Source organism: Branchiostoma lanceolatum, chromosome 8, assembly GCF_035083965.1.
Source record: "Branchiostoma lanceolatum isolate klBraLanc5 chromosome 8, klBraLanc5.hap2, whole genome shotgun sequence".
NCBI classification, from domain to species: Eukaryota; Metazoa; Chordata; class Leptocardii; order Amphioxiformes; family Branchiostomatidae; genus Branchiostoma; species Branchiostoma lanceolatum.
In genome coordinates, this window is record NC_089729.1 from 15,710,001 (window position 1) to 15,736,157 (window position 26,157).

General features: G+C 39.7%; 3 protein-coding genes across 3 annotated transcripts; all 3 read left to right on the forward strand.

Annotated features, from left to right (window-relative positions):
• Nucleotides 1–6,897, forward strand: LOC136440142 (peroxisomal 2,4-dienoyl-CoA reductase [(3E)-enoyl-CoA-producing]-like). Its single transcript, XM_066435988.1, has 9 exons — nt 1–91; nt 686–754; nt 1,428–1,479; nt 1,720–1,785; nt 2,378–2,447; nt 3,593–3,717; nt 4,414–4,507; nt 5,172–5,276; nt 5,965–6,897. The coding sequence occupies exons 1-9, from the start codon at nt 21–23 to the stop codon at nt 6,174–6,176; spliced, it is 864 nt and encodes a 287-aa protein (XP_066292085.1). The 5' UTR covers nt 1–20; the 3' UTR covers nt 6,177–6,897.
• Nucleotides 6,898–8,434: 1,537 nt separating this feature from the next.
• On the forward strand, nt 8,435–15,625 carry LOC136440143 (peroxisomal 2,4-dienoyl-CoA reductase [(3E)-enoyl-CoA-producing]-like). Its single transcript, XM_066435989.1, has 9 exons — nt 8,435–8,530; nt 9,123–9,191; nt 9,687–9,738; nt 9,997–10,062; nt 11,621–11,690; nt 12,413–12,537; nt 13,219–13,312; nt 13,983–14,087; nt 14,776–15,625. Exons 1-9 carry the CDS (start codon nt 8,460–8,462, stop codon nt 14,982–14,984), a joined length of 861 nt encoding a protein of 286 aa, XP_066292086.1. The 5' UTR covers nt 8,435–8,459; the 3' UTR covers nt 14,985–15,625.
• Nucleotides 15,626–16,805: 1,180 nt separating this feature from the next.
• LOC136440516 (amiloride-sensitive sodium channel subunit alpha-like) lies at nt 16,806–25,934 on the forward strand. Its single transcript, XM_066436566.1, has 11 exons — nt 16,806–17,425; nt 20,038–20,213; nt 20,426–20,532; nt 21,594–21,757; nt 21,936–22,025; nt 22,247–22,358; nt 22,638–22,710; nt 22,988–23,045; nt 23,553–23,632; nt 23,878–23,953; nt 24,732–25,934. Exons 1-11 carry the CDS (start codon nt 16,964–16,966, stop codon nt 24,954–24,956), a joined length of 1,623 nt encoding a protein of 540 aa, XP_066292663.1. The 5' UTR covers nt 16,806–16,963; the 3' UTR covers nt 24,957–25,934.
• Nucleotides 25,935–26,157: the final 223 nt, after the last annotated feature.

Sequence of the window (26,157 nt, forward strand, 5' to 3'; positions counted from 1 at the left end):
GGACAGCTTAAACTTTCAAGATGGCGGAAGGCGGTGATTTTGACGTCTGCTTGCAGACTTACCAGTACATTTACCGGCGAGATTTGCTCAAGTGAGTATTTTTACGCAGTGGCAGTGTGTGGGAACAGTTGCTGTGAAATTTTACCTTTGTTTTAAGGTATTGACGGGCTGTAATTTACAACTGGGAGGAATTCACGGGCCCGGCGAGCTTTGACTGATCGGTCAACGACCTTTGGCCGAGCAGTGAACTTTTCCAACTGAGACAAAAATACGTTCTAAAGCGATACTTTCTTAAATGACATTTATGTTTTGATGTAAATATTAAACAGTCTGGTTTTCTGTTTGTAGAACCCTTCCATGCTTGTGTTAACTAAAGAGACCGGGTAAAACTAAAGTAGCAAGGGCACTAAGTCAAGATCAGAGTCCACTTTGTAAATTAGGCCATGTTGATTTGATTATGTCATATGGGTGACATCCTCTGGGAACTCCAAAACTGATGCGAGCATGCAATGCAAATAGGAAAAAAAGTTTGCAAAAAAAATTGCCTTGATTGCAAAATCTGCATAAGGAAATTTGTCTTTACTAGTTAAACATTTCCATAGCCCTTGTACAAGTTTGAACACAACGGTTGCTGGTGGGAATTTTGGCTATGATTGTAGAGTGTTCTGTATTCTCACACACACAGGGGCAAGGTGGCCTTCATCACTGGTGGTGGTTCTGGTATCGGCTTCAGAATAGCAGAGGTGTTCATGAGGTAAGCTACTGTTTTATTTTGATTCAAGGAGATTGTGTGTGTGTGTGTGTGTGTGTGTGTGTGTGTGTGTGTGTGTGTGTGTGTGTGTGTGTGTGTGTGTGTGTGTGTGTGTGTGTGTGTGTGTGTGTGTGTGTGTGTGTGAAATGATTGCAGTGTGTGTGTAATGTCTGTAATTGCCAGGGAAACAGGACCACCTCTCTTCTGCTGGGTGTCCCCTGCAAATTAAAAGGAGGATGTCTAATTTTTGGGTTTTCTTAGTGTAGCGCATCCAGAAGATGCCCAGATGCCATGCTAGTTAAAAGCCTGGTATATATTAAAGATTAAACTTAGTAGTGTTGAGGTCAGAGGCAGCTTATGATGATTTTTGATAACTTTTCCTTCTTAAGTTCTTTTTAAAAGCTCACAATACCTTGAACAGAGCAGAGCCTAGCATGCAAATACATAATGTAACTAAAAGGCACATAATATAAAGGAGGGGTGTAACAAACTAGTACAGCAAGTAGCTCTCATATTTTGTTTTCCATACCTTACCTCAGACCTTGGATCCTCCCGCAACTTTGTTGCATAGGTCAACTTGGCTTCGGGTACTCCTCCTCCAAAGGTTGCGGTCTTGTGCTACTGCTGCCATTTCCTCCTTCCTCTTATGTTTTCCATAATTTTTCTTCTTTTTCAGGCATCAGTGCTCTGTAGTCATTGCAAGTCGTAACCTGGAAAAAGTCAAAGCAGTGAGTAGATGGACTTCCTAGTCTTCACATTAAGCTTATGTCTGAAATGAAAAAGATCTTTCTTTCGTCCTCAAATGATTATTTGTCTGTTTGTACATGTATGACACAATCAGTGAGGTCACTGACGAAAGACAGCGGATGCTGTCTGAAATGTCTGACTGTTTCAAAATTTTATCCAGTTGCTTGAGTAACTATTTTTGGCGTAATTATCAGTGAATTTCATTTGTTACATGAGTACAGGCTGCTGCAAAGTTGGAGAAAGCCACTGGAGGAAAATGCCTTGCTCTGCCCATGGATGTCAGAAAGGTGATGGAAAATATATACCTCTTGACTAGCTTTAGTGATAGATAAGTCCATAGTTATCTGCAACATATAGTTTGATATATGCTCTTTGAAGTCCTCAGTCGGGGTTCATGCTAGGCAGGAAAGGTATAAATTTTTTAAAGGAAAAGTTCAAATTTCTAATGATAGAAATGTAACCGGGTAATATTATTATTAGATATTTCAGCCAGTTATAATACATGATGTAGAACTGCGTCTGCGTGAGCTAAAAGCACTTAAGCTGGTACAGAATTACAACTAGCTCATTACTTGGGTTATAATATATGAATGTAGAACTGCGTCTGCGTGAGCTTAAAGCACTTAAGCTGGTACAGAATAACAACTAGCTCATTACTTGGGTTATAATATATGATGTAGAACTGCGTCTGCGTGAGCTTAAAGCACTTAAGCTGGTACAGAATTACAACTAGCTCATTACTTGAGCAGCTTAGAATGATCTTTAGACATGTTTGGTGTGGCAACTGCTCAATAATATTACCTAGGCCTTTTTTCACGACAGTGTTTAGAAGTACATGTATATCCTTACCTGTCTGTTGTTCCTTGTGTGTACTTTTAGGCAGACCAGATCCTTGCAGCTGTTGATGCTGCGCTGTCTCACTTCAACAGGATTGACATTCTAGTCAACAGTGAGTTTTTTTTAATAATTTTTTTTAAATTCCATTTCACAAAATGAATAACACATAATACAAACAAGAGAAAATCAAAGTACAGGAAAATGAACATAAGCCACGGATCCAAAACAATAAGTAAAGGTGGAAACAAATGGACTACTTATAATTTTGTAATATCCAAAATAATAGTAATAACAGCCTCATTGGCAAGTAAATATAACAAAATCAGTATCAACCAAAGGTAACAATATACTGAAATTAAACAGAACTTATGTTAACAAATTAATATGAAAAGTCCATATCAACAGAATCATGAGAACATACACTGTAAGTAACAAAAAGAACTAATAGTGACTGATCAGTGGCGAATACAAATGGCAAAAAAAACAATATCAACCAAAGATAACAATTATTACATTCGATTAAAACAAATTAGTTATTACCAAACTGTGAGTTTACACATCATACAACTATTATCAAACATAGTGAAGAATCATATACGTAACTGCTTCAAAATGCTGCTTGCTTGAACACATTATGTTAATGTTAGGTAATAGGATCAGTTTGTGACTGAAGACTGCATCCAAATTGCAGCCATTTAGTTTCTTGAGCTGAAATTCAATAATGCAATCTGTATCGATATCTTTCTTGTAATTTTTCTGGCTCTTAGTCTTACCTGTTTCTTCATGACCTCAATGAAAAGTGACTTTCAGGCCAATTTGAGTTTTTCATGAACAGATAAATGCGTGAAATCAAACAAACAATGTCTGCTTACTATTCATCTATTTATTAGATCTTCATGAACATCTTGTACATGAACAGCCAGGGTTGCCCAACTAGGACCTGTTTACTATAAAATTGTTGACATTATTTCCTATTTTGTATAATTATGTATATTGTTAATAGTGGTTTGTATATATAGTTTATTTTATCTTATGTTGGACAGAAGCTAGAGAAAGGATCTATCCTGCTCCTTTTGTCCTGTTATATTATACATTTGCATCTTAAAGGAAGTTGAAATTTAAAAAAAAAATACCTGTACCTTCTTGCAATGAAGCCATAACATATTATTTTCTAATACCTTAACTGTTAGACTAAGTCTTATAAGCCTAAGGATTTCTTTAGAAAGACATGGATAGTAAATGTGTCGTACATTACAGATGCTGCCGGTAACTTCTTATGTCCTGCCAGTAAGTTGTCCTTCAACGCCTTCAAGACTGTTATGGAGATCGATGCCCACGGTTCCTTCAACTGCAGCAAGGCAGTCTTCGACAAGTACATGAAGGTGAGGTGTTTTAAATCCCTTTCAAAAACGAGACTTCCAACTTCCTGTCAGCATGTTTTCTTTTAATGACTACAGTGAAGTCATTTGGGAGATGGTTCAAGAGGTTACATTGTGATATGTCAAAAAAATGTGTCAAATGTGTGTTAAAGGCATCCAGAGCATTTATGAGGCTTGGAACTTGAATAAAAAAACTCAAATTTCTAGTCATTCCTACACATAGTAAGTTTCAATAACACTACTTAGTACTAGTATACCATTACATATCGACATTAAAGGAGCAAAGATACGATGTCGTTGTGTGGTGAGAAGACTGATAGAAAATCCAAGCCCAAGTATAGACTGATCCTGACTGCCCATCACAATTAGCGGTTCGCTCAATGAGAGAGTGACTGCATGTCCGTCCAATATTTGCATTTTTATGTTTTAATTTTGCTTTTCTACGTTTTGACGGAGGTGGGCGGGGCTATGGTATCGGTCTATTTACACTAGGCGTGTGAAACTAAAAGATCACCATGTAGCTTATTTATTTTTGTGCCGCTTTTGATCACTTTTGATAAGAAATCCGCAAGCAAATGTGGTAAACAGTGGCATTTAATGTCAATTTCATAGAGAATACAGGAACTAGAATATTTCCAGTTTTCAAGCCTCATAAAATGCTCGGGGTGCCTTTAACGTAACCCTTGCGTTTGTCCACAGGACCATGGAGGCAGTATAGTGAACATTACTGCCACCCTGCATCATAGAGGCGTGCCTCTACAGACACATGCTGGTTCAGCCAAGGCAGCCATTGGTGAGGCAGTAACAGATTTATTCTTGATACACATTTAATGTAAATCTTAGATGTTTATAGTGTTTTTATTTTTGCGGTGACCTCTCCTTATTGTGAAGTCATAAAGAAATGTGTTTCTAGATCTGTACTGCAGGATTGTTTCCTCTGCAAATTTTGAACTCTGTAAAAACCTACTTTTTCCTCCTATCACGAATTAAAACCACAGCAAAAGTAAATGATTTTATAGTATGCATAACCTTATATCATCAATTGAAATATGGACTTATACATACAGGAAAAATCAGTTGCAGAAGGAGTCAGATGAGCTACTTTCAGAACATAGCACTGTATCAATAGCTTTTATCTCCATGAAAAATGGAGATATAGTTTTGGTTGTGTCTGTCTGTGTGTGTGTCTGTGTGTGTGTGTGTGTGTGTGTGTGTGTATGTGTGTTTATGTTTCCGCACTACTGTAGTCAGCATAACTCAAGAACCTCTTGGATTGCGGTGATATTTGGTATGTGGGCAGGTGATGTGAAGCCAAAAGTCAAGGTCAATTTTGGGCCCCCTGGTATGTGACCTTGGTACCGCAGCAGAACTTCCGTTTTTGTATCTTTTGATCTGGACATGTTATGGTCTTGATTTTTGGTTGGGTGATAGCTTGTTGTTGCTGTTCTCCTGTACAGATGCGATGACTCGCCATCTTGCAGTGGAGTGGGGACAGCACGGCATCAGGATCAACTGTGTGGCTCCTGGTCCCATCGATGACACCGAGGGCATGAGGCGTCTGGGTACGGGCTTGGTTTGATCTTACACATGCTCCTACATGTATACAATAATGAACACAGATAATTCATTTCATTCAGGATGTAGGATCCTATCTTTAAAAGTGCTTTGTATATTTTTAGCAACGAATACTACTTTGAAGCAACTACAAAATGATAAATGGTTATTTCCTTATTGATTTGTACATTTGTATTTTGTTGCTTTCCTTCTTGTATATGCCTCCTTTCCCCCTTCAACATGTTATTATTCTGTGAACTGCCTTAACCAGTAGACAGAAATGCAATGAACCAGTTCTTGGTTTGAACAATGCATACACGAGGTCAAACTTGAAGCCCCATAATTGTAAACAATCCTTGTGTAGACCATGCTTCATACCGTGTCCAGATGTGTTTTGTTTATGTCTTACTCTTAGAGACCTTCACCTTTGAGATGTTGCCCACAATATTACCCACAATGCATCATACTGTGATGTGCATTTTGAACCATGAAGCTGCTTATAAGTGACTTAATTGTGTTTTTCAATTTTTTATACCATATCCAGATGTGTTTTATTTATGTCTCAGGGGTCTTCAACTTTGACATGTGACACACAATATTACCCACAATACATCACACTGTGCATGTGCAGTTCGAACAGTGAACCTGCTTATTCAGCGTTTTTACCTGATGTCCATTATTATTTTATAATTCAAGGTGGTGCAAAACTGAAGCAGCAGACGGGCAGTATGGAAGCCTTGACATTTAGGACGATCCCCGCAGGGCGCCTAGGAACCAAGGAGGACATCGCTAACGGTGCCTTGTACCTCGTCAGCCCCGCGGGATCGTTCGTTACCGGAACCAACCTGATCGTGGATGGTGGACACTGGCTCACACAGAATACCACCGTTGTGCTAGGCAGGCTGTAAGACCACTACAACCTCCAAGCATTGCCTCTTGGAAAACAGAAGTTGTTCTTTTCCTTGTAGGAGCCTTTTTTGGTAATCCCAGAAAAGTAAGGTTTGCAAAATGTAAACCATAAAAAGTGCCTTTAATTTCATTTCTAATAGAAATACTATTCAAGAGTTAATTTGAAGCACTGAAACTTTTAAGTCTAACATGATACAGACAACTTCTTTATTTTCAAGTAGTCACTGAGGTAAATGTGCTTTGTTCTGTGTTAAGAGCTTTTTAACTTTTCAATCTGGTATGTAGAGTGGAACTGACAAATCTTTAGAAGCAGAACTAAGGTAATCCCATGCGAAGAATGGGCATAATGAAGAATGACTGGTATTGATATTGCTTACCTGTCTGAACGTATAGATATTCTTATAGACAAATGTATTAAAAATGATATAAAGACAGTACCCTTTGAGTAATGGCTACTGATGGTAATACAAGTTTGTTCCACAAGTTATGCTGACGTTTATGTAAGGTCAAGCCATGGAAATCATGTTTCAACAATAGTTGAGAAAGGAAACATAATATGCAATATGGAAGTGATTTTCTGAATATATCAATACATGTTAAATCAAAAATGATAAGTTCTATATATTTAGCTGTCCTGATAAATGTTATACCTGAAATAAGATGATGTATCAAAATGAATAAAATCAATACACCAGAATTGGTGTCCTCATAATAATGTTATATATGTGGGAGAAAAGTTTATTCCTTTAATAGTGCAGGTTTTTTATAGTTGTTTTCTATATACAACGCTTAAAATGATAATCTGCTGCAGTTTAAAGGAAAAGACCATAGAAACTCAACGAATATGTCAATAGATTTAAGATATTCGAAGCACTGCTCAATGTCAAAAGCTAAACATGATACCCAACAGTGGCATGCAAAGCAAAGTCAATGCATCATTCTTACCGTTTGCTCGTCTATGGTATTCATCATTATCAGTCATAACTCACCAGATTATCTGGTAATTATTAAAGCTTTATATCATATATAACAACTCAAAAACATCGGCTTTACAGGGGCCACGTGGCTGTGTGATATTGTAGTCGGGCATGGAAAGCTTTGATATTGACCCACATACTGTGTAGGGGACTGCCACTCGCCACGTCTGGTTCAAATTCCTTGGAACCAGCATCCCGATTGCAAGTTTGCGCCCGGGTCTGGACACGACTGTGTCGGAAAAGTGTATTTTCAGAGGGGACGTTAAGCCGGTAGCCACTCGTGTAGATCTAGAGGGAGCTTAATTTAGGCGTTAGCCTCAAGCGTCAAACCTTTGCACGTAAAAGGACCCAACTTTATCGAGAAGAGTACGAGTGACCCGGTTTCCTTGGCCAAAAAAACACGCCAGCCCCCATGATCCAAGCTGCTAAGACTTGGGCACGAAGGTTTTTAGAGCGCCGGCTTTACACCAAAACCTGCTAAAACTCCACGGAACAATCGGGGGAAAGCACCCAATACACCATTCCAGCAAGCACAGCCTACTACGGTGCCGACGACTACAGCAACGACAGACGCTACGACGGCTGACTACGACTCGGTAAGCAAATGTTTAGTTTAACGTCAAAGAGCGCACACCAAAAAGTGTCAGAGCATACAAAGTTAACATTGATCATGAGTTTAAACGCACATATAGAGAACTAGCCTCCGTTGCAGACTCCTTCCGGCTGTTTTCTTTTTCAAGGTACAGTTTTACTATTATATTTTTGTCTTATTGCTAGCCGGGAAGCAATAAGACAAAAATGTAATCATTATAGTAAAACTGTAACTTGAAAAAGAAAACAGCCGGAAGGAGTCTGCAACGGAGGCTATAGAGAACAAGGCTGATTAAGTTTTTAAAGGCTAAGGAATAGTCGAATTTGTTCATACCTAGGTTGAGAACACTTGGACGAGCACAGCCAGTATATAAAGTCAAGGTTTTCCGTATGCGTAGGTCGTATAAGCTCCATAAAGCCATAAGGATGATCATAAGCCGCAACTTATAATAATCTAAGTGTTGAACATACGTAACTTTTATCACTTTGTGTTTTTCGCAACTATAAACTATTAGTCCAAATTACGACGTGGTCAAATCAAGGAGGTTTTATTATATTCGTTTCAGATCGTCGTACAATTTTGATGCCGTAGAATTTTCAACCAAAATGCGACAGATTAAATCTGGAATTTGTCACAAATATTGATCGTAAACTTTCAAGATCGGAAAACTTCGTCATCTCGCAAAGCATGCTGGGATAGTGTAAACTTTCAAGATGGCGGAAAGCGGTGATTTTGACGTCTGCTTGCAGACTTATGAGTACATTTACCGGCGAGACTTGCTCAAGTGAGTATTTTTACGCAATGACAGTGTGTGGGAACATTTGCTTTGAAGTTTTACCGTTGTGGTAAGGTATTGACGCGCTGTAATTTACAACTGTAAGGAATTTACGGGCCCGGCGAGTTTTGACTGATCGGTCAACGACCTTTGGCCGAGCTGCAAACTTTTCCAACTGAGACAGAAATTTACATTCTAAAGTGATACTTTCATAAACGGCATTTATGATTTGATGTAAATATCAAACAGTTTGATTTTCTGTTTGTAGAACCCTTCCATTCTTGTGTTAACTTAAGAGACTGGGTAAAAGTAGCAAGGGCACTAATTAAGTCGAGATCAGAGTCCATTTTGTAAATTAGGCCATGTTAATTTGATTATATGGATGACATCGTCTGGGAACCCCAAAACTGATGCGAGCGTGCAATTCAAATAGGAAAAAAAAGTTTGCAAAAAAGAAAGTTGCCTTAATTGTGAAAACTGCATAAGGAAATTTGTCTTTACTAGTAACATTTCCATAGCCCTTGTTCAAGTTTGAACACAATGGTAGCTGGTGGAAATTTTGACTATGAATGTAGATTGTTCTGTATTCTCACACATACAGGGGCAAGGTGGCCTTCATCACTGGTGGTGGTTCTGGTATCGGCTTCAGAATAGCAGAGGTGTTCATGAGGTAAGCCGATGTTTTATTTTGATTCAAGGAGACCGTTTCCTGTGTGTGTGTGTGTGTGTGTGTGTGTGTGTGTGTGTGTGTGTGTGTGTGTGTGTGTGAAACAATGGCAGTGTGTGTGTAATGTCTGTAATTGCCAGGGAAACAGGACCACCTCTCCTGGGTGTCCCCTGCAAAAGGAGGATGTCTAATTTCTTGGTTTTCTTAGTGTAGCGCATCCAGAAGATGCCCAGATGCCATGCTAGTTAAAAGCCTGGTATATATTAAAGATTAAACTTAGTAGTGTTGAGGTCAGAGGCAGCTTATGATGATTTTTGATAACTTTTCCTTCTTGAGTTCCTTTTAGAATCTCACACTACCTTGAACAGAGCAGAGCCTAGCATGCAAAAACATAATGTAAGAGACACATAATAAAGGAGGGATGTAACAACCTAGTACAGCAAGTAGCTCTCATACTATGTTTTCCATAAGATAGTTAAAAGTTTTCTTCTTTTGCAGGCATCAGTGCTCTGTGGTCATTGCAAGTCGTAACCTGGAAAAAGTCAAAGCAGTGAGTAGATGGACTTCCTAGTCTTCACATTGAGCTTATGTCTGAAATGAAAAAGATCTTTCTTTTGTCCTCAAATTATTATTTGTCTGCTTGTACATGTATGACACAATAGTAGAGTAATTATCACTGAGGTCACTGACGAAAGACAGCGGATGCTGCATGTCTGAAACGTCTGACTGTTTCAAAATTTTATCCAGTTGCTTGAGTAACTATTTTTGGCGTAATTATCAGTGACTTTAATTTGTTACATGTGTACAGGCTGCTGCAAAGTTGGAGAAAGCCACTGGAGGAAAATGCCTTGCTCTGCCCATGGATGTCAGAAAGGTGATGGAAAATATATACCTCTTGACTAGCTTTAGTGATAGATAAGTCCATAGTTATCTGCAACATATAGTTTGATATATACTCTTTGAAGTCCTCAGTCAGGTTTAGGGCTACCTTAACATGAATTTCATGCTAGGCAGGAAAGGTATAAATTGTTGAAAGGTAAAGTTTAAATTTCTAATGATAGAAATTAATGTAACCGGGTAAATAGATATTTCAGCCAGTTATAATATATGATGTAGAACTGCGTCTGCGTGAGCTTAAAGCACTTAAGCTGGTACAGAATTACAACTAGCTCATTAGTTGGGTTATAATATATGATGTAGAACTGCATCTGCGTGAGCTTAAAGCACTTAAGCTGGTACAGAATAACAACTAGCTCATTACTTGGGTTATAATATATGATGTAGAACTGCGTCTGCGTGAGCTTAAAGCACTTAAGCTGGTACAGAATAACAACTAGCTCATTACTTGGGTTATAATATATGATGTAGAACTGCGTCTGCGTGAGCTTAAAGCACTTAAGCTGGTACAGAATAACAACTAGCTCATTACTTGGGTTATAATATATGATGTAGAACTGCGTCTGCGTGAGCTTAAAGCACTTAAGCTGGTACAGAATTACAACTAGCTCATTACTTGGGTTATAATATATGATGTAGAACTGCGTCTGCGTGAGCTTAAAGCACTTAAGCTGGTACAGAATAACAACTAGCTCATTACTTGGGTTATAATATATGATGTAGAACTGCGTCTGCGTGAGCTTAAAGCACTTATTAAGCTGGTACAGAATTACAACTAGCTCATTACTTGGGTTATAATATATGATGTAGAACTGCGTCTGCGTGAGCTTAAAGCACTTAAGCTGGTACAGAATTACAACTAGCTCATTACTTGGGTTATAATATATGATGTAGAACTGCGTCTGCGTGAGCTTAAAGCACTTATTAAGCTGGTACAGAATTACAACTAGCTCATTACTTGGGTTATAATATATGATGTAGAACTGCGTCTGCGTGAGCTTAAAGCACTTAAGCTGGTACAGAATTACAACTAGCTCATTACTTGGGTTATAATATATGATGTAGAACTGCGTCTGCGTGAGCTTAAAGCACTTAAGCTGGTACAGAATAACAACTAGCTCATTACTTGGGTTATAATATATGATGTAGAACTGCGTCTGCGTGAGCTTAAAGCACTTATTAAGCTGGTACAGAATTACAACTAGCTCATTACTTGGGTTATAATATATGATGTAGAACTGCGTCTGCGTGAGCTTAAAGCACTTAAGCTGGTACAGAATTACAACTAGCTCATTACTTGGGTTATAATATATGATGTAGAACTGCGTCTGCGTGAGCTTAAAGCACTTAAGCTGGTACAGAATTACAACTAGCTATATAGCTCATTACTTGGGCAGCTTGAAATGATCTTTAGACCAATACAACATGTTTGGTGTGGTAACTGCTCAATATTAGGCCTTTTTTCACGACACAGTGTTTAGAAGTACATGATTGTATATCTTTACCTGTCTGTTGTTCCTTGTGTGTACTTTTAGGCAGACCAGATCCTTGCAGCTGTAGATGCTGCGCTGTCTCACTTCAACAGGATTGACATTCTAGTCAACAGTGAGTTTACACTTCACACAACTGTTATCAAACATAGTAAAGAATCATGTACTTAACTGCTTCAAAATGCTGCTTGCTTGAACACATTATGTTAATGTTAGGTAATAGGATCAGTTTGTGACTGAAGACTGCATCCAAATTGCAGCCATTTAGTTTCTTGAGCTAAAATTCAATAATGCAATCTGTATCGATATCTTTCTTGTAATTTTTCTGGCTCTTAGTCTTACCTGTTTCTTCATGACCTCAATGAAAAGTGACTTTCAGGCCAATTTGAGTTTTTCATGAACAGATAAATGCGTGAAATCAAACAAACAATGTCTGCTTACTATTCATCTATTTATTAGTTCGGCATGAACATCTTGTTACATAAACACCCAGGGTTGCCCAACTAGGATCTGCTTACTATTACTATAAAATTGTTGACACTATTTCCTATTTTGTATATGTATATTGTTAACGGTGGTTTGTATATATATATATAGTGTATTTTATCTTATGTTGGACAGAAGCTAGAGAAAAGATCTGCCATGTTCCTTTTGTCCTGTTGTTATACATTTTGTATCTTAATGAAGTTTAAATTCAACAAAACTACTTGTACCTTCTTGCAATGCATCCATAACATATTCTTTTCTAATACCTGAAATGTTAGACTAAGTCTTATTAGCCTAAGGATTTCTTTAGAAAGACATGGATAGTAATTACAAATGTGTGAAACATTACAGATGCTGCTGGTAACTTCTTGTGTCCTGCCAGTAAGTTGTCCTTCAACGCCTTCAAGACTGTTATGGAGATTGATGCCCACGGTTCCTTCAACTGCAGCAAGGCAGTCTTCGACAAGTACATGAAGGTGAGGTGTTTTAAATCCCTTTCAAAAACGAGACTTCCAACTTCCAGTCAGCATGTTTTCTTTTAATGACTACTGTGAAGTCATTTGGGAGATGGTTCAAGAGGTTACATGTGTTATGTCAAAAAATGTGTCAAAAGTGTGTTAAAGGCATCCAGAGCATTTATGAGGCTTGGAACTTGAATAAAAATACTCCAATTTCTAGTCATTCCTGCACATAGTAAGTTTCAATAACACTATATCATTACATATTGACATTAAACAAGGAAAGATACGGTGTTGTAACTGTCGTTGTGTGGTGAGAACTGATAGAAAATCCAAGCCTAAGTAGACTGATCCTGACTGCCCATCACAATTAGCAGTTCGCCCAATGAGAGAGTGACTGCATATCCATCAAATATTTGCATTTTTATCTTTTAATTTTGCATTTCTACGTTTTTATGCAGGTGGGCGGGGCTATGGTATCGGTCTATGTACACTAAGCCTGTGAAACTAACAGATCACCATGTAGCTTATTTTTGTGGCGCTTTTGAGCACTTTGATAAGAAATCCGCCCGCAAATGTGGTAAACAGTGGAATTTAATGTCAATTTCATAAAGAACACAGGAACTAGAATATTTCCAGTTTTCAAGCCTCATAAAATACTCAGGGTGCCTTTAACGTAACCCTTGCGTTTGTCCACAGGACCATGGAGGCAGTATTGTGAACATTACTGCCACCCTACATCATAGAGGAGTACCTCTACAGACACATGCTGGTTCAGCCAAGGCAGCCATTGGTGAGGCAGTAACAGATGGCTTTATTCTTGATACACATTTACTGTAAATCTTAGATGTTCATAGTGGTTTTGTTTTTGCTGTGACCTCTCCTTATTATGAAGTCATAAAGAAATGCGTTTCTAGATCTGTACTGCAGGATTGTTTCCTCCTCAAATTTTGAACTCTGTAAAAACCTACTTTTTCCTCCTATCACGAATTAAAACCACAGCAAAAGTAAATGATTTTATAGTATGCATAACCTTATATCATCAATTGAAATATGGACTTATACATACAGGAAAAATCAGTTGCAGAAGGAGTCAGATGAGCTACTTTCAGAACATAGCACTGTATCAATAGCTTTTATCTCCATGAAAAATGGAGATATAGTTTTGGTTGTGTCTGTCTGTGTGTGTGTCTGTGTGTGTGTGTGTGTGTGTGTGTGTGTGTGTGTGTGTTTATGTTTCCGCACTACTGTAGTCAGCATAACTCAAGAACCTCTTGGATTGCGGTGATATTTGGTATGTGGGCAGGTGATGTGAAGCCAAAAGTCAAGGTCAATTTTGGGCCCCCTGGTATGTGACCTTGGTACCGCAGCAGAACTTCCGTTTTTGTATCTTTTGATCTGGACATGTTATGGTCTTGATTTTTGGTTGGGTGATAGCTTGTTGTTGCTGTTCTCCTGTACAGATGCGATGACTCGCCATCTTGCAGTGGAGTGGGGACAGCACGGCATCAGGATCAACTGTGTGGCTCCTGGTCCCATCGATGACACCGAGGGCATGAGGCGTCTGGGTACGGGCTTGGTTTGATCTTACACATGCTCCTACATGTATACAATAATGAACACAGATAATTCATTTCATTCAGGATGTAGTATCCTATCTTTAAAAGTGCTTTGTATATTTTTAGCAACGAATGCTACTTTGAAGCAACTACAAAATGATAAATGGTTATTTCCTTATTGATTTGTACATTTGTATTTTGTTGCTTTCCTTCTTTTATATGCCTCCTTTCCCCCTTCAACATGTTATTATTCTGTGAACTGCCTTAACCAGTAGACAGAAATGCAATGAACCAGTTCTTGGTTTGAACAATGCATACACGAGGTCAAACTTGAAGCCCCATAATTGTAAACAATCCTTGTGTAGACCATGCTTCATACCGTGTCCAGATGTGTTTTGTTTATGTCTTACTCTTAGAGACCTTCACCTTTGAGATGTTGCCCACAATATTACCCACAATGCATCATACTGTGATGTGCATTTTGAACCATGAAGCTGCTTATAAGTGACTTAATTGTGTTTTTCAATTTTTTATACCATATCCAGATGTGTTTTATTTATGTCTCAGGGGTCTTCAACTTTGACATGTGACACACAATATTACCCACAATACATCACACTGTGCATGTGCAGTTCGAACAGTGAACCTGCTTATTCAGTGTTTTTACCTGATGTCCATTATCATTTCATAATTAAAGGTGGTGCAAAGCTCAAGCAGCAGACGGGCAGTATGGACGCCTTGACAAGGACGATCCCCGCAGGGCGCCTAGGAACTAAGGAGGACATCGCTAACGGAGCCTTGTACCTCGTCAGCCCCGTGGGATCGTTCGTTACCGGAACCAACCTAATCGTGGACGGCGGGAGCTGGCTCACGCAGAATACCACCGTTATGCAAGGCAGGCTGTAAGACCACTACAACCTCCAAGTATTGCCTCTTGGAAAACAGAAGTTGTTCTTTTCCTTGTATGAGTCTTTGTTGGCAATTCCAGAAAATTAAGGTTTGCAAAATGTAAACTGTAAAAAGTGCCCTTAATTTCATTTCTGATAGAAATACTATTCAAGAGTTAATTTGAAGCACTGAAACTTTCAAGACTAACATGATACAGTTCTTTATTTTCAAATAGTCACTGAAGGTTAATGTGCTTTATTCTATGTTAAAGAGATTTTTAACTTTGCTATCTGGTATAAAGTGTGAAACTGACAAGTCTTAAGAAGCAGAACGAAGTCATATTGAAGAATGACTGGTATTGATATTGCTTACCTGTCTCAATTTATAGATATTACACATGATAAAGACAGTAGCCTTTGAGTAATGGCTACTGATATTACAAATTTGTTCCACAAGTAATTCTGATGTTTATGTAAGGTGAAGCTAGCCATGGAAATCATGTTTCAACAATAGTTAAGAAAGGGAACATAACATGCAATATTGAAGTAATTTTCTGAATATATCAAGACATGTTAGATCAAAGATGATAAGTTATATCATGTAAATTTAGCTATACTAATAAATGATGTATCCAAAGTAATAAAGACTATATACCTGAATTGGTGTCCTCATGATATTAAGTATATGGGAGAAAAGTGTATACCTTTTATACTGTAGTCTTTTAATAGTTGTTTTTTATGACACTTTGAATGACAATTTACTGCAGTTTCAATGGTAAGACCATAGAAACTCAACGCGTAATGCGAATAAACATAAATATTTAAAGCACTACTCAATGTCAAAAGCTAGACATAATACCCAACAATAGCATGCAATGTGACATCAATTTATCATTCTTACCATGGTTTTATGAATGGTATGGATCATTATGACTCAATAGATTATCTCATGATAGTCAAAGATTTAGTATCATAACAACTCTAAAACATCAGCTTTACAAGGTAAGCTGTGTAGTATTGTAGTCGAGCCTCTCGATTTTCCATGGATTTCCCCCCTCTCTCTCACCTAACACTACTAATGATAACCTGTAATTCAGCGTATATTGTTGCCAGGCCAGGCGCTCTACGGGGCAGAATGCGCTTTCCGCCGCGATGGTATCTTTGGAACCCGGTAGTAGTTTGACGCGCCACGGATGGGCCATCACATGGCCTGTTACGCCCGGCCTAACGACAATATAGACTGTCTAGATTCCTGGCTGTACTAATGTCCGAAACGGTGTCATTTGCAAGGAAATTACCACAATGATTTGAGTTTAGAGAATATTGATAGATGGCTTTATAGTTGTTTGAGTAATTCCTCTCTTTTTGGTTCATGTCGCAACCTTTTTGAGTGACCCTCATATTTGTGTCAACTCAAAAGCTATTTAATATCTTTATCAAATTAACGGTGAAAGACTCAAACCATTAGTATGTATCAACTCCATCCGCCTTTGCGTCAACCTACGTTTCGTGTCATTGTACATGTATCAGCTATTAGCTTCCTTTTAGCCGAAAAGCGGCCAAACAAAAACATGCTTTTAAATGCATTTCTGAAACAAGCGGAGCCTTGCCGAACCTGGTACAGTTAAGAATGACGTCACTAGAATTAGCACTGGTCTACCAAATCCATTATGTTTATAAATTCTAGAGATTCAATAATCGAAGGTCCGTAAAAGTTCAGATAATACGGAGATGTAATTTCTAGGTCGGATGTAAACAACATTATGTTGCTAGGAGGTAAAGTTAATGCAATTATACGTCAGCGTAGGCGCACTGTCCCCTGAGGTGTCCGGTTGCCGCTTAATGTTGAGACAGCTTTGCACGCGAAAACAGCTTAATTCCGCTAAGTGCGTTCCTTAAGACTGTTGCAAAGGACGTAAAGTGGTTAGTTACTGACTGCTTGAAGGAACGTGGCGCTTTCTCGGCGCTTTCTTCCATTAGGCAAGACCCGATCGCAAGATGGAAGAGAAGACCGCAACTATACTCGGAACTCTTCGACAGTATGGAGAAACCACCTCGGCGCACGGCATTCCTCGCGCCGTCACCACCAAGTCGGTACCCCGGCGACTGTTCTGGACGTGCCTGTTCCTCGCTTCCTTCAGTTACTTCTGCTGCCAAGCCTACGACCTCGTGAATAAGTACATAGACTACCCCGTCACTACGGACATCAAGATCCAGTGGTCTGAGCTTGAGTTCCCCGCTGTTACGATCTGTAACGCCAACCCCCTTCGGTTCTCCAAGCTTCTACGACTCGGGCATGAAGGTTTCCAGAACGCTGGTTTTATACCAAAACCTGCCAAAACTTCACAGGGCAATCAGGGCAAAGCACAAGGTAGACCGTTACAACAAGCAAAGACTACTACAGTGCCGAGTCCGACGACTACAGTAACGACAGAGGCGACGACGCCCGACTACGACTCGGTAAGGGAATGTTTTAACGTTTAAGAGCTCACACAAAAATAGCATGCAAAAATAACAAGGATAACGGATATACAGTTAAACCTGGATTCAGCAACCACCCAATGGACAGAGGAAAATGGCTGATGAGGACAGTTAGTTTTTCAGTACAGGGTTGGGGAAACTAATAGTATGTAAAAATAGACGGAACTATCTTAATGTTGTTTGTGACTGGAGGTGGTTGCCTTTGCCAGGTGGTTGCCTGGCCAGGTTTGACTGTGTAGATAAAAGTGCAGATAAAGTTGCAGGTATACAAATATGTACCACTCGATATCAGCTTTGAGACCGTTTCTCTGAATTGCATTTAAGAGCTTGTCACATATAATCCTTGCATTGTCTGAAGTTCTATATATAAACATTTATCATAAAAGCTATCGCCAAAGTATAAATTAAAGGCGTTGGAAAGGTTGGATTTCTTTATAGCGAAGTTAAGAACAGACGCGCATAGCCAGTGTATTATCACTGTGAATCTCAACGTATGATACATCTAAAACTGTGTTGAAACTGACAAAACGAAATCCATGATTTTCGGATCACCCCAGAAACTGCGCCACGCAGGAAAGAACATCACTGTAACTGATGGGTTTAACTCTTTTGAGCATGTAAACGTATTTACCTGCCTAGGTGTCACCATTGACTCTTCTCTAAAATGGGCCGCTCACACCGAGCGGATCATAAAAAAACTCCTTGCTGGCCTTAGTGCCGTAAGTCGGGCTAAACCCTTTGTCACTAGGGAGATCCTGCAAGTCATGTGTCGGACCCTGTTGTAGTCACACCTGGATTATTGTGCTACTGCCTGGTTACCATCGCTTTTTCATTGTAACAAGTCAAAGTCACTACAATTGACTAGACTGCTAAATCGGGCAGCCAGGGTTATCACAGGGCGGACACTCCAAGACCGTGTACTTACTAAAACCCTGCAAGCAGAGGCTGGTATGGTACCACTGGCTCAAAGGGTGAAAGTGAACGTACTAGTAGCTGTACAGAAGGCAGTTCGCCACAATGCACCAGCCTACATGACTAAAATGTTTAAATGGCTATCACCCCCAGTGCTCAGAGTTCGGACACGCACTGCCACGAAGCAGCTCTATATCTACGACCCTCACATACTGGACTGGCACTCCTAAGGCAAACACGGAAACCTTCAAGGGGAGCCTGCAGTATCAAGGGCCACTACTGTGGAACAAACTCACTGCGGACCAACGGCACATTGCAACAACGTCAGCGTTTAGAAATAGACTGTAGCGGAACTGTAACTAAACTGATTGGGATAAGTTGGAATACTGTAATATATGTATGTACATGTAACGTTATCTGTATATCTGTATATACCTGTGTTTTTTTTCCATGATTGTATTTTTTAATGTTTGAGCCCAGGGTCATCTGAAAAGCAGATCCGCGGATCTGAGATGGACCCTGCTGGTAAAATAGAATAAATTGAAATTAAATTGAAATTGTATAGTTCTTGCAGGCTGTATGTTTTGTGACTAGTCATTTAGTCCAAATACGTTGACATCTTTTTGGGGTCTGATTTAATACTTGACAACACCTGTAATATGTCCTGTCCTTACCGACTGAACATAGGCTTATGTTAGTCACAAAACCTTTACAGTGTTAACCACCCAAAACGTTTCAAGTCACAGACTGTTGCCATTTCTTTAACTTAAGTCGTGCTTTGTGACGTTTAAGTAACAACGTTAACTGTTCACGCACAACGGTGATTTCTGACTATACAGGGGGCTTCCAAAATCAACCCCCTTATCCGGTATTTTCGTCAACAGGTCAAGTTTTACGCAATGTTTTCATGATATGTTTTAAGAATGGTTGAGGGACACAGATCTAGAGTAACTTCAGCGTCTCTGTATGCAAATGATGTGTTCCTACGTACACTAGATAGGTGTGAGAAGCACTTTAATGTCGTCTTTTTACATCCGATTAGTCCTATTGAAAGAAAAAGGAAAACTTAATTTTCCATGACGGTGGCAGCACACCGTGTAACCACGTCATCATCGATCAAAGAAGGCGCTAGAAATGATTCAAGAAGACGCTAGAAATGATTCAAGAAGACGCTAGAAATGGTTCAAGAAGACGCTAGAAATGATTCAGGAGGGCGCTAGTAATGATTTAAGAAGACGCTAAAAATACATGTTTTCTTCATTCCTTATGACGGCACCTCCTGTGAATTTGGAAATTATAAATCTTAAAAATGTATTTTTTTCATCCAAACTTTATCCCCCTGCAGTGTATCTGCTTCGTTTATGGATACTTACAGACGTTTGCCATGCGATCATAAAACGGTTATCCATTTTCGAGATCAAGTCGGCGCTAGGTTATGACTAATTCATATCAAATACCTTCTCTAAGTAATATACACATGTCCCGAAATAACTGTTGGGGGCACGTGTAACAAGAATAGTCACTGTACCCGAAGTTACTACTGTGCCCAGAGTTCTCGCTGGTTAGAGAACTACCTGAAATAGCTAATTAAGGTGTACGTATACAAGGACGGGAGGCGATACAAACTTCCGCCAGTTACCAGTTCATCTAAAATCAAGGAAATTTTGTCCCCTTTCCAGGAAGATGACGATGATTACGACTATGACTATGACGATCACCATGAGGATTTTAAGACAGCCAATACCTTCATGGGACTCATTGCCAATTTGAACAGCTCTACTCGACAGGCCATTGGTCATCAAGCACGTGACTTCATTCAAGAATGCCAGTTCGATGGGAGGGCATGCTCACCGAAGTAAGCTTGTGGACCAATCAGCGCCCTTGTCTTGCAATGTCACATGACTTTACGTGAAGTCAGATGTGTCATGTGCACTTTTGTAAAGCAATTTGTTTCATCAAAAACTACTAGTGGAAGTACATATTATTAGCCGTTCTCTAAATTTATCTTGACAATGATGCATATATATCATGATTATCAAATAATGCGTTTTTGGGTTATGATTTCAGGAATTTCTCCATCTTTACGGACAGCACGTATGGAAATTGCTTCACCTTCAATAAGGCCAGCGGCAACACGGCGCCACAGAGTGCCACAAGTGCCGGACCTTTAAACGGTATTTGGGACGCTTATTCAAACCCTTATCTTTACGCACATTGCATCTTTGTACCAAGGGAAGTTGGCCTTGTCTTACCATGATGAATCCTTTAAGAAATCTGCGTTCAAATTTCGAATCCAAATCTTAATAAGATTTGTTCAACGTTAACTTCTTAACAAGTTGAATGAACGTTCGCTCAAAAATATTCTCATTTTTTTGACAAACTGCACATCCAAAAGACGTCAGTAGAAACCTAACCTCATTGGCAAAGGTAAACGTAAGGCTGATTCAATTATGCAAAGTACGATGGGGAAGGCAAGGGAGGTCAATGTCCCAGATAAACACAATTGGTGGTGGCCCATTTTACCCTTCAATTCAATTACTCAGCAGTGGTCGCCACTTAGTTAACAACCACAAGTCTTCTTTTTTTCTTTAGTGAAAGAAATTAAATCTCTACAACATTTATTTCAAGAAAACGTACAAAGGACGATATCAATTATTATTACAGAGGCTTACTAAGTCCATTCATCTTTTAGGCAGTTGAAAGGTCTATAATCTGGTCGGATATGTCTTTATGTCTGAACAAGAGAGAACACATAGCAAACCTTGGGAGATGATAATGTTTTAGTTAGTTAAAAGTTAAGTTAAAATCCCCCACACCATAATTGATGTATAGGGCGGTGCCCATCCCCGTTTCATAGCCCTGGGCCACACTGTGGTGCAATCACTGCAGCAGGGGGCTAGTCCACTGTCAGTGGAGTGTGTTTAACTTCCATACTGTTTCAGAAGTATGTACCATTTTTATAAAGTCTTTGGTATGACTCAATGCGCCTCTTGTCCAGGAGTGTCCTAAACTGGGGCTTGAACCCGGGCCTTCTGATCCAAATATTTTGAGCCAGATGTGGCAAGTACCAGAAGCGCAGGCCACTACTCCCCAATGTTTTAGTTAAGAACACCGTATCTACTTACTGTCGTTAGAATAGTTTATTTTCGTTTGTGGCAAAGTTGGCTCGGGTAGTCCACCACGTTTGCTTTTAATACTTGAAGTTCGTAGTTACACCTGTTTCATGTCATTTCAGGCCTTTCCCTCATCCTGTACATAGAGCAGGAGGAGTACATCCCCTCTCTGACAGAGAAGGCAGGTGTGCGTGTAGTTGTACACTCCCCCGCTAGGTGGCCCTTCCCGGAGTTCGAAGGGTTTGACGCAGCCCCGGGTTTTCTGACCTCGGCCGGACTCAGACTGGTGAGTACTTCAAATCTACAGTTAACCTTGATATAAAGTATAGCCAAACGATGATAGACATTAATACTTACTCCGATCATTTTCAAATCATTGATTATAGTACACTCTAATAATAATCTCATCTTGCACAGTAGGAAGTCCCACAGTAGGAAGTCCCAACTATTTTCATACTTTGCAGACGTCTATCACTCGCCTTGGGGGACGGTATGGTGACTGTACAAATGGAGGTGGATACGAGCTTCTGTACCCTGGGACTTACACCCAAACGGTAAGTATCGTAAGGCTGGGTAGTTCACGGGTAGATTTTTGGCACTTTCGAGCGTGACCCCTAAGTGTCCCCATGGGGTACCCTGCGACTGCCAGGCTATTTTTGGACCAGGCCGGGACACAGAATCATTTCAACCCGGACTTAAAGTCAACGCGGGACCCGGTAACAAATAGACGCCGTGAGCTAATCGTTTCTGAACATATTGACCATTTCGCTCACAGAACTGCCTTGTCACGTGCCACCAGGGGCACATGGTCAGTGTGTGCGGCTGCGCAGACCCTAGTCTGAGGGCACCGGTCAACACGACCTTTTGCGACAGTACCACCACATCTGGTCAGTCATATACATGTTGTTCTTTTCACACATGGTGTAATATAACGCGTAACACCAGATTTCCATATATTAGAGTGTAAGTCAATCGTACCATACATTTATACCGGTGATAATGATAGTTTTTGACCGTCAGGCATAATCTAATCACGTGTCTCTGACTATAACATTCACACTACTGTGTCTGTCCTTGGTGCTGAACAACAACAACATCACTTCACTTGTCTATGATGTCAAACAGTCACATTGCAGCCACGTGAATTGAATGTTTTGTTGTTCTAGTGGACTGTAAAAACAGAGTGAGGCGGGAAATCGTGACAGGCGTGCTGGCGTGTACATGTCCAGCAAGCTGCTCGTAAGTGGTCGAACTTTCAATCGATCATCAACAGACTTAAGAATCATGATGTCATGGATTGAATTTAAAACATCTGAATTATGTTTACGTCAAGAGAAAAACTTTTCCTACCGTGCACTGCATTATCATGAACACGTTTTACCGCCAGAACAATGTTTTTATGAATGATTGATGTAAGTTAGCATATAAAAAGCATAATAACTACACAAACATGACTTTCAGATCATGAATCGAACATAGACAGGATGCTGCCAGTTGTTATTGTTTCTTTACACAGGGACAAGGTGTACGGGAAGGCGATCGGGCTGTCAGAGTGGCCTGCTGACTCCTACTTAGTAAGTATATCATTCATGTATGAATAACGTTAAGAATTTGATTCACAATGATATGTATAGTACACCAAATGATTAGGTGATGATAATGCTCATGGTGTAGCTGATGATGATGATGATGTAGCTCATGAAGATGATAATGCTTACGATGATGTAGTTCATGAAGATGATAATGTAGCTGCTTATGGTGATGATGATGACAATGATGTAACTGATGATAATGATGATGATGATGATGATGTAGCTGATGATGATGACGATGATGCAGCTGATGATGATGACGACGATGATGTAGATGATGATGATGATGATGCAGCTAATGATGATGACGACGACGACGACGATGATGATGTAGCTGATAATGATGATGTTGACGATGATAAAAGTTCTATACACCAACAGCACCAGAGGAAGCTACATGTACATTCATTTTGCATACAACTTGTATCTCATTTGGTCATCCCTACCTGAGTTGTATACGATATAACTATGAAATCCCTGTCATTTTAGACCAACGTACTTACCAAGCTTCAGACCAAAAAAGGACGTCGTCCTGGCACGGCCATTTTGGGGGACACGGATCGGTTCAAGTAAGTAGTATATGATGTGTACCATAACAACAAGTCTTGGCTTGATAACCTTTGTAAACAGGCAGCCATTTCGAACAAGGGCAAATGTGGATTCTCCTTAAAAAAACATCGTCTGCCAAAACATTAAGTATCCAAAGTAAAGACAAAACAAGGAAATGTGTCAAGAAAAATGACCATTTACAAAACGATTGAGAAACAAATTACAAATGTGCGAAGCTTACATCAAATTATAATTTCCGTTACAGGAGAAATCTTTTGAAACTGAACATCTACTATGAAGCCCTGAACTACGAAAAGATCAGTGAATCCCCCGGATATGAGGTAAGATGTTATAAAGGTTGCATTATGACTTCTGGTTTCTTTTATTAGAGCAGGGTCTTTCGGGTCATCCTGGGCAACCTGGGCAACCTGGGTTGTCGACTGGGTCTATGTGTTTTCAATTCCCCATGAGGAGAATTTACTGGGTGACCTGGGCTATCAACTGGGTTTGTGGGTTGGACCATATCCCCACAAACAGATGACATTAACCCTGTTTTTGTCTCAATTTTCCAGGAGGAGAGTTTACTAGGTGACCTGGGTTACCAACTGGGCATTGACCCTGTCTTTTCTCTTCACCCAGAAGGAGAGTTGACTGGGTGACCTGGGTTACCAACTAGGTTTGTGGGTTGGGCTACATCCAACATACAAACAGTTGACATTAACCCTGTATTTTCACTTCCCCGGGAGGAAAGGTTACTGGGTGACCTGGGTTACCAACTGGGTTTGTGGGTCGGACTACATCCAACATACAATTGTTGATGTTTACCTTGTCTTCGCAATTCCTCAGTTGGGGTGTTTACTGGGTGACCTGGGTGGTTAGCTGGGTTTGCAAATTGTGGGTCGGTCTATATCCCCACATACAATTGACATCAACGCTGTCTTTTCTATTCTATTCCCCAGGAGGAGACTTTACTGGGTGACCTGGGTTACCAACTTAGTTTGTGGGTTGACGTTAACCCTGTATTTTCAATCCCCCAGGAGGAGAGTTTACTGGGTGACCTGGGTTACCAACTGAGTTTGTGGGTTGACTTTAACCCTGTCTTTTCACTTAATTCCCCAGGAGGAAAGTTTACTGGGTGACCTGGGTGGCCAGCTGGGTTTGTGGGTCGGCATGTCCCTCCTCTCGGCCATGGAAATATTAGAGATCTTCGCGGATCTTTTCGCCATTCTTTGCAAGAAGATTTCCTCCAAGGAGATGAAGAGTTCTAAGAAGATTGACGTTGCTCCAAGCGAAACGAAAAATGCCTATGATAACCTTGCCCTAACTATAAAAGGAAAAATGTGATTTTTTAAGTTTAAGTATTCTCAAATTGTAAAATATTTGTATATGGTAGATATCTTTTCAACGATCTTTTAACTATGTAAATACCGTTTGTTTGCTTTATGTACACAGTTCAGTATTATGTAGAATACAATACAATACAACACAACACAATACAATGTAACACAATATAATATATACAATGCAACAAAGTTAATAGACACAGTGGCTTTTCAAAGACTATGTATTTGCCTCTACCTGGAATTGGTGGCCCCAGAGGATCGTTACTGCATCTGTATATACGTATTTGTCATGTAATGAACTTTAGCACAATGTATACAGATCTGATATAGATGTATTCCGACATTTGAGCACTGTCGCTATACGTTAAACGTTATTGCCATAATAGACGTGCCAGAAAATCTTGCGGTTTGTCATGAGTAATCTAGCGGTAGTTGCGTTGTTTTGATTCCTTTTTTTTTCATACCTTGTGGGTAATGCTCAAGCTAATGACATCGAAAACGTTAACGTTTGTCTAAAAGACATGCAAACAGTCGAAACACCCCCAGTTGCTTGTACATTATGCACGCAAAACATACAGTTATATCTGTAGAATCACAACGTGTCGAGGCATAGGTCAGAAATTAGTTGACATTTCTCCGCCGCTGGTGCCCGATAACCGCGTAATCGACGGGACTTCGACCGTACTTGGTCATTTGGAGCACACCGACACGTCCACCGAGCTAAATACTTGATTTGTGACGGAGATTTATGACCAGTAAATAACGCAGTAGAGCCACCCTAGAGAGCTCACTCCAAACGTTTATTCGATCCTCTGTCTTCATAGTCTATATCGCGGAGTGATACAAGCTACTACTGACAATCAATGTATCTGATGATTTGGTGACAATGTAGTCCTAATGATAAAGTAGTACGCAAGCTGCTGTCATCTAGCTTGAACATATACGATAAAAGGAATTGATTTACAACTAGGGTTTCACAACCAAACAGATTCACCATATTATGTTAGTCTTTTCTAGTGACGTTATCATAAATGTTTATAACTGATAATGCAACTAATGTCCTCATTTGTATGAAGTATATCAGTTTTCCTTCCTTCTCTACCAAAACAAGTTGATAGCACAAATTGTTCAAAGTATGAAATTCTTATCTTAGCACATAAGGTTACTGTAGCATTTCCTCAGTATCTATGATGTAAAGGAAA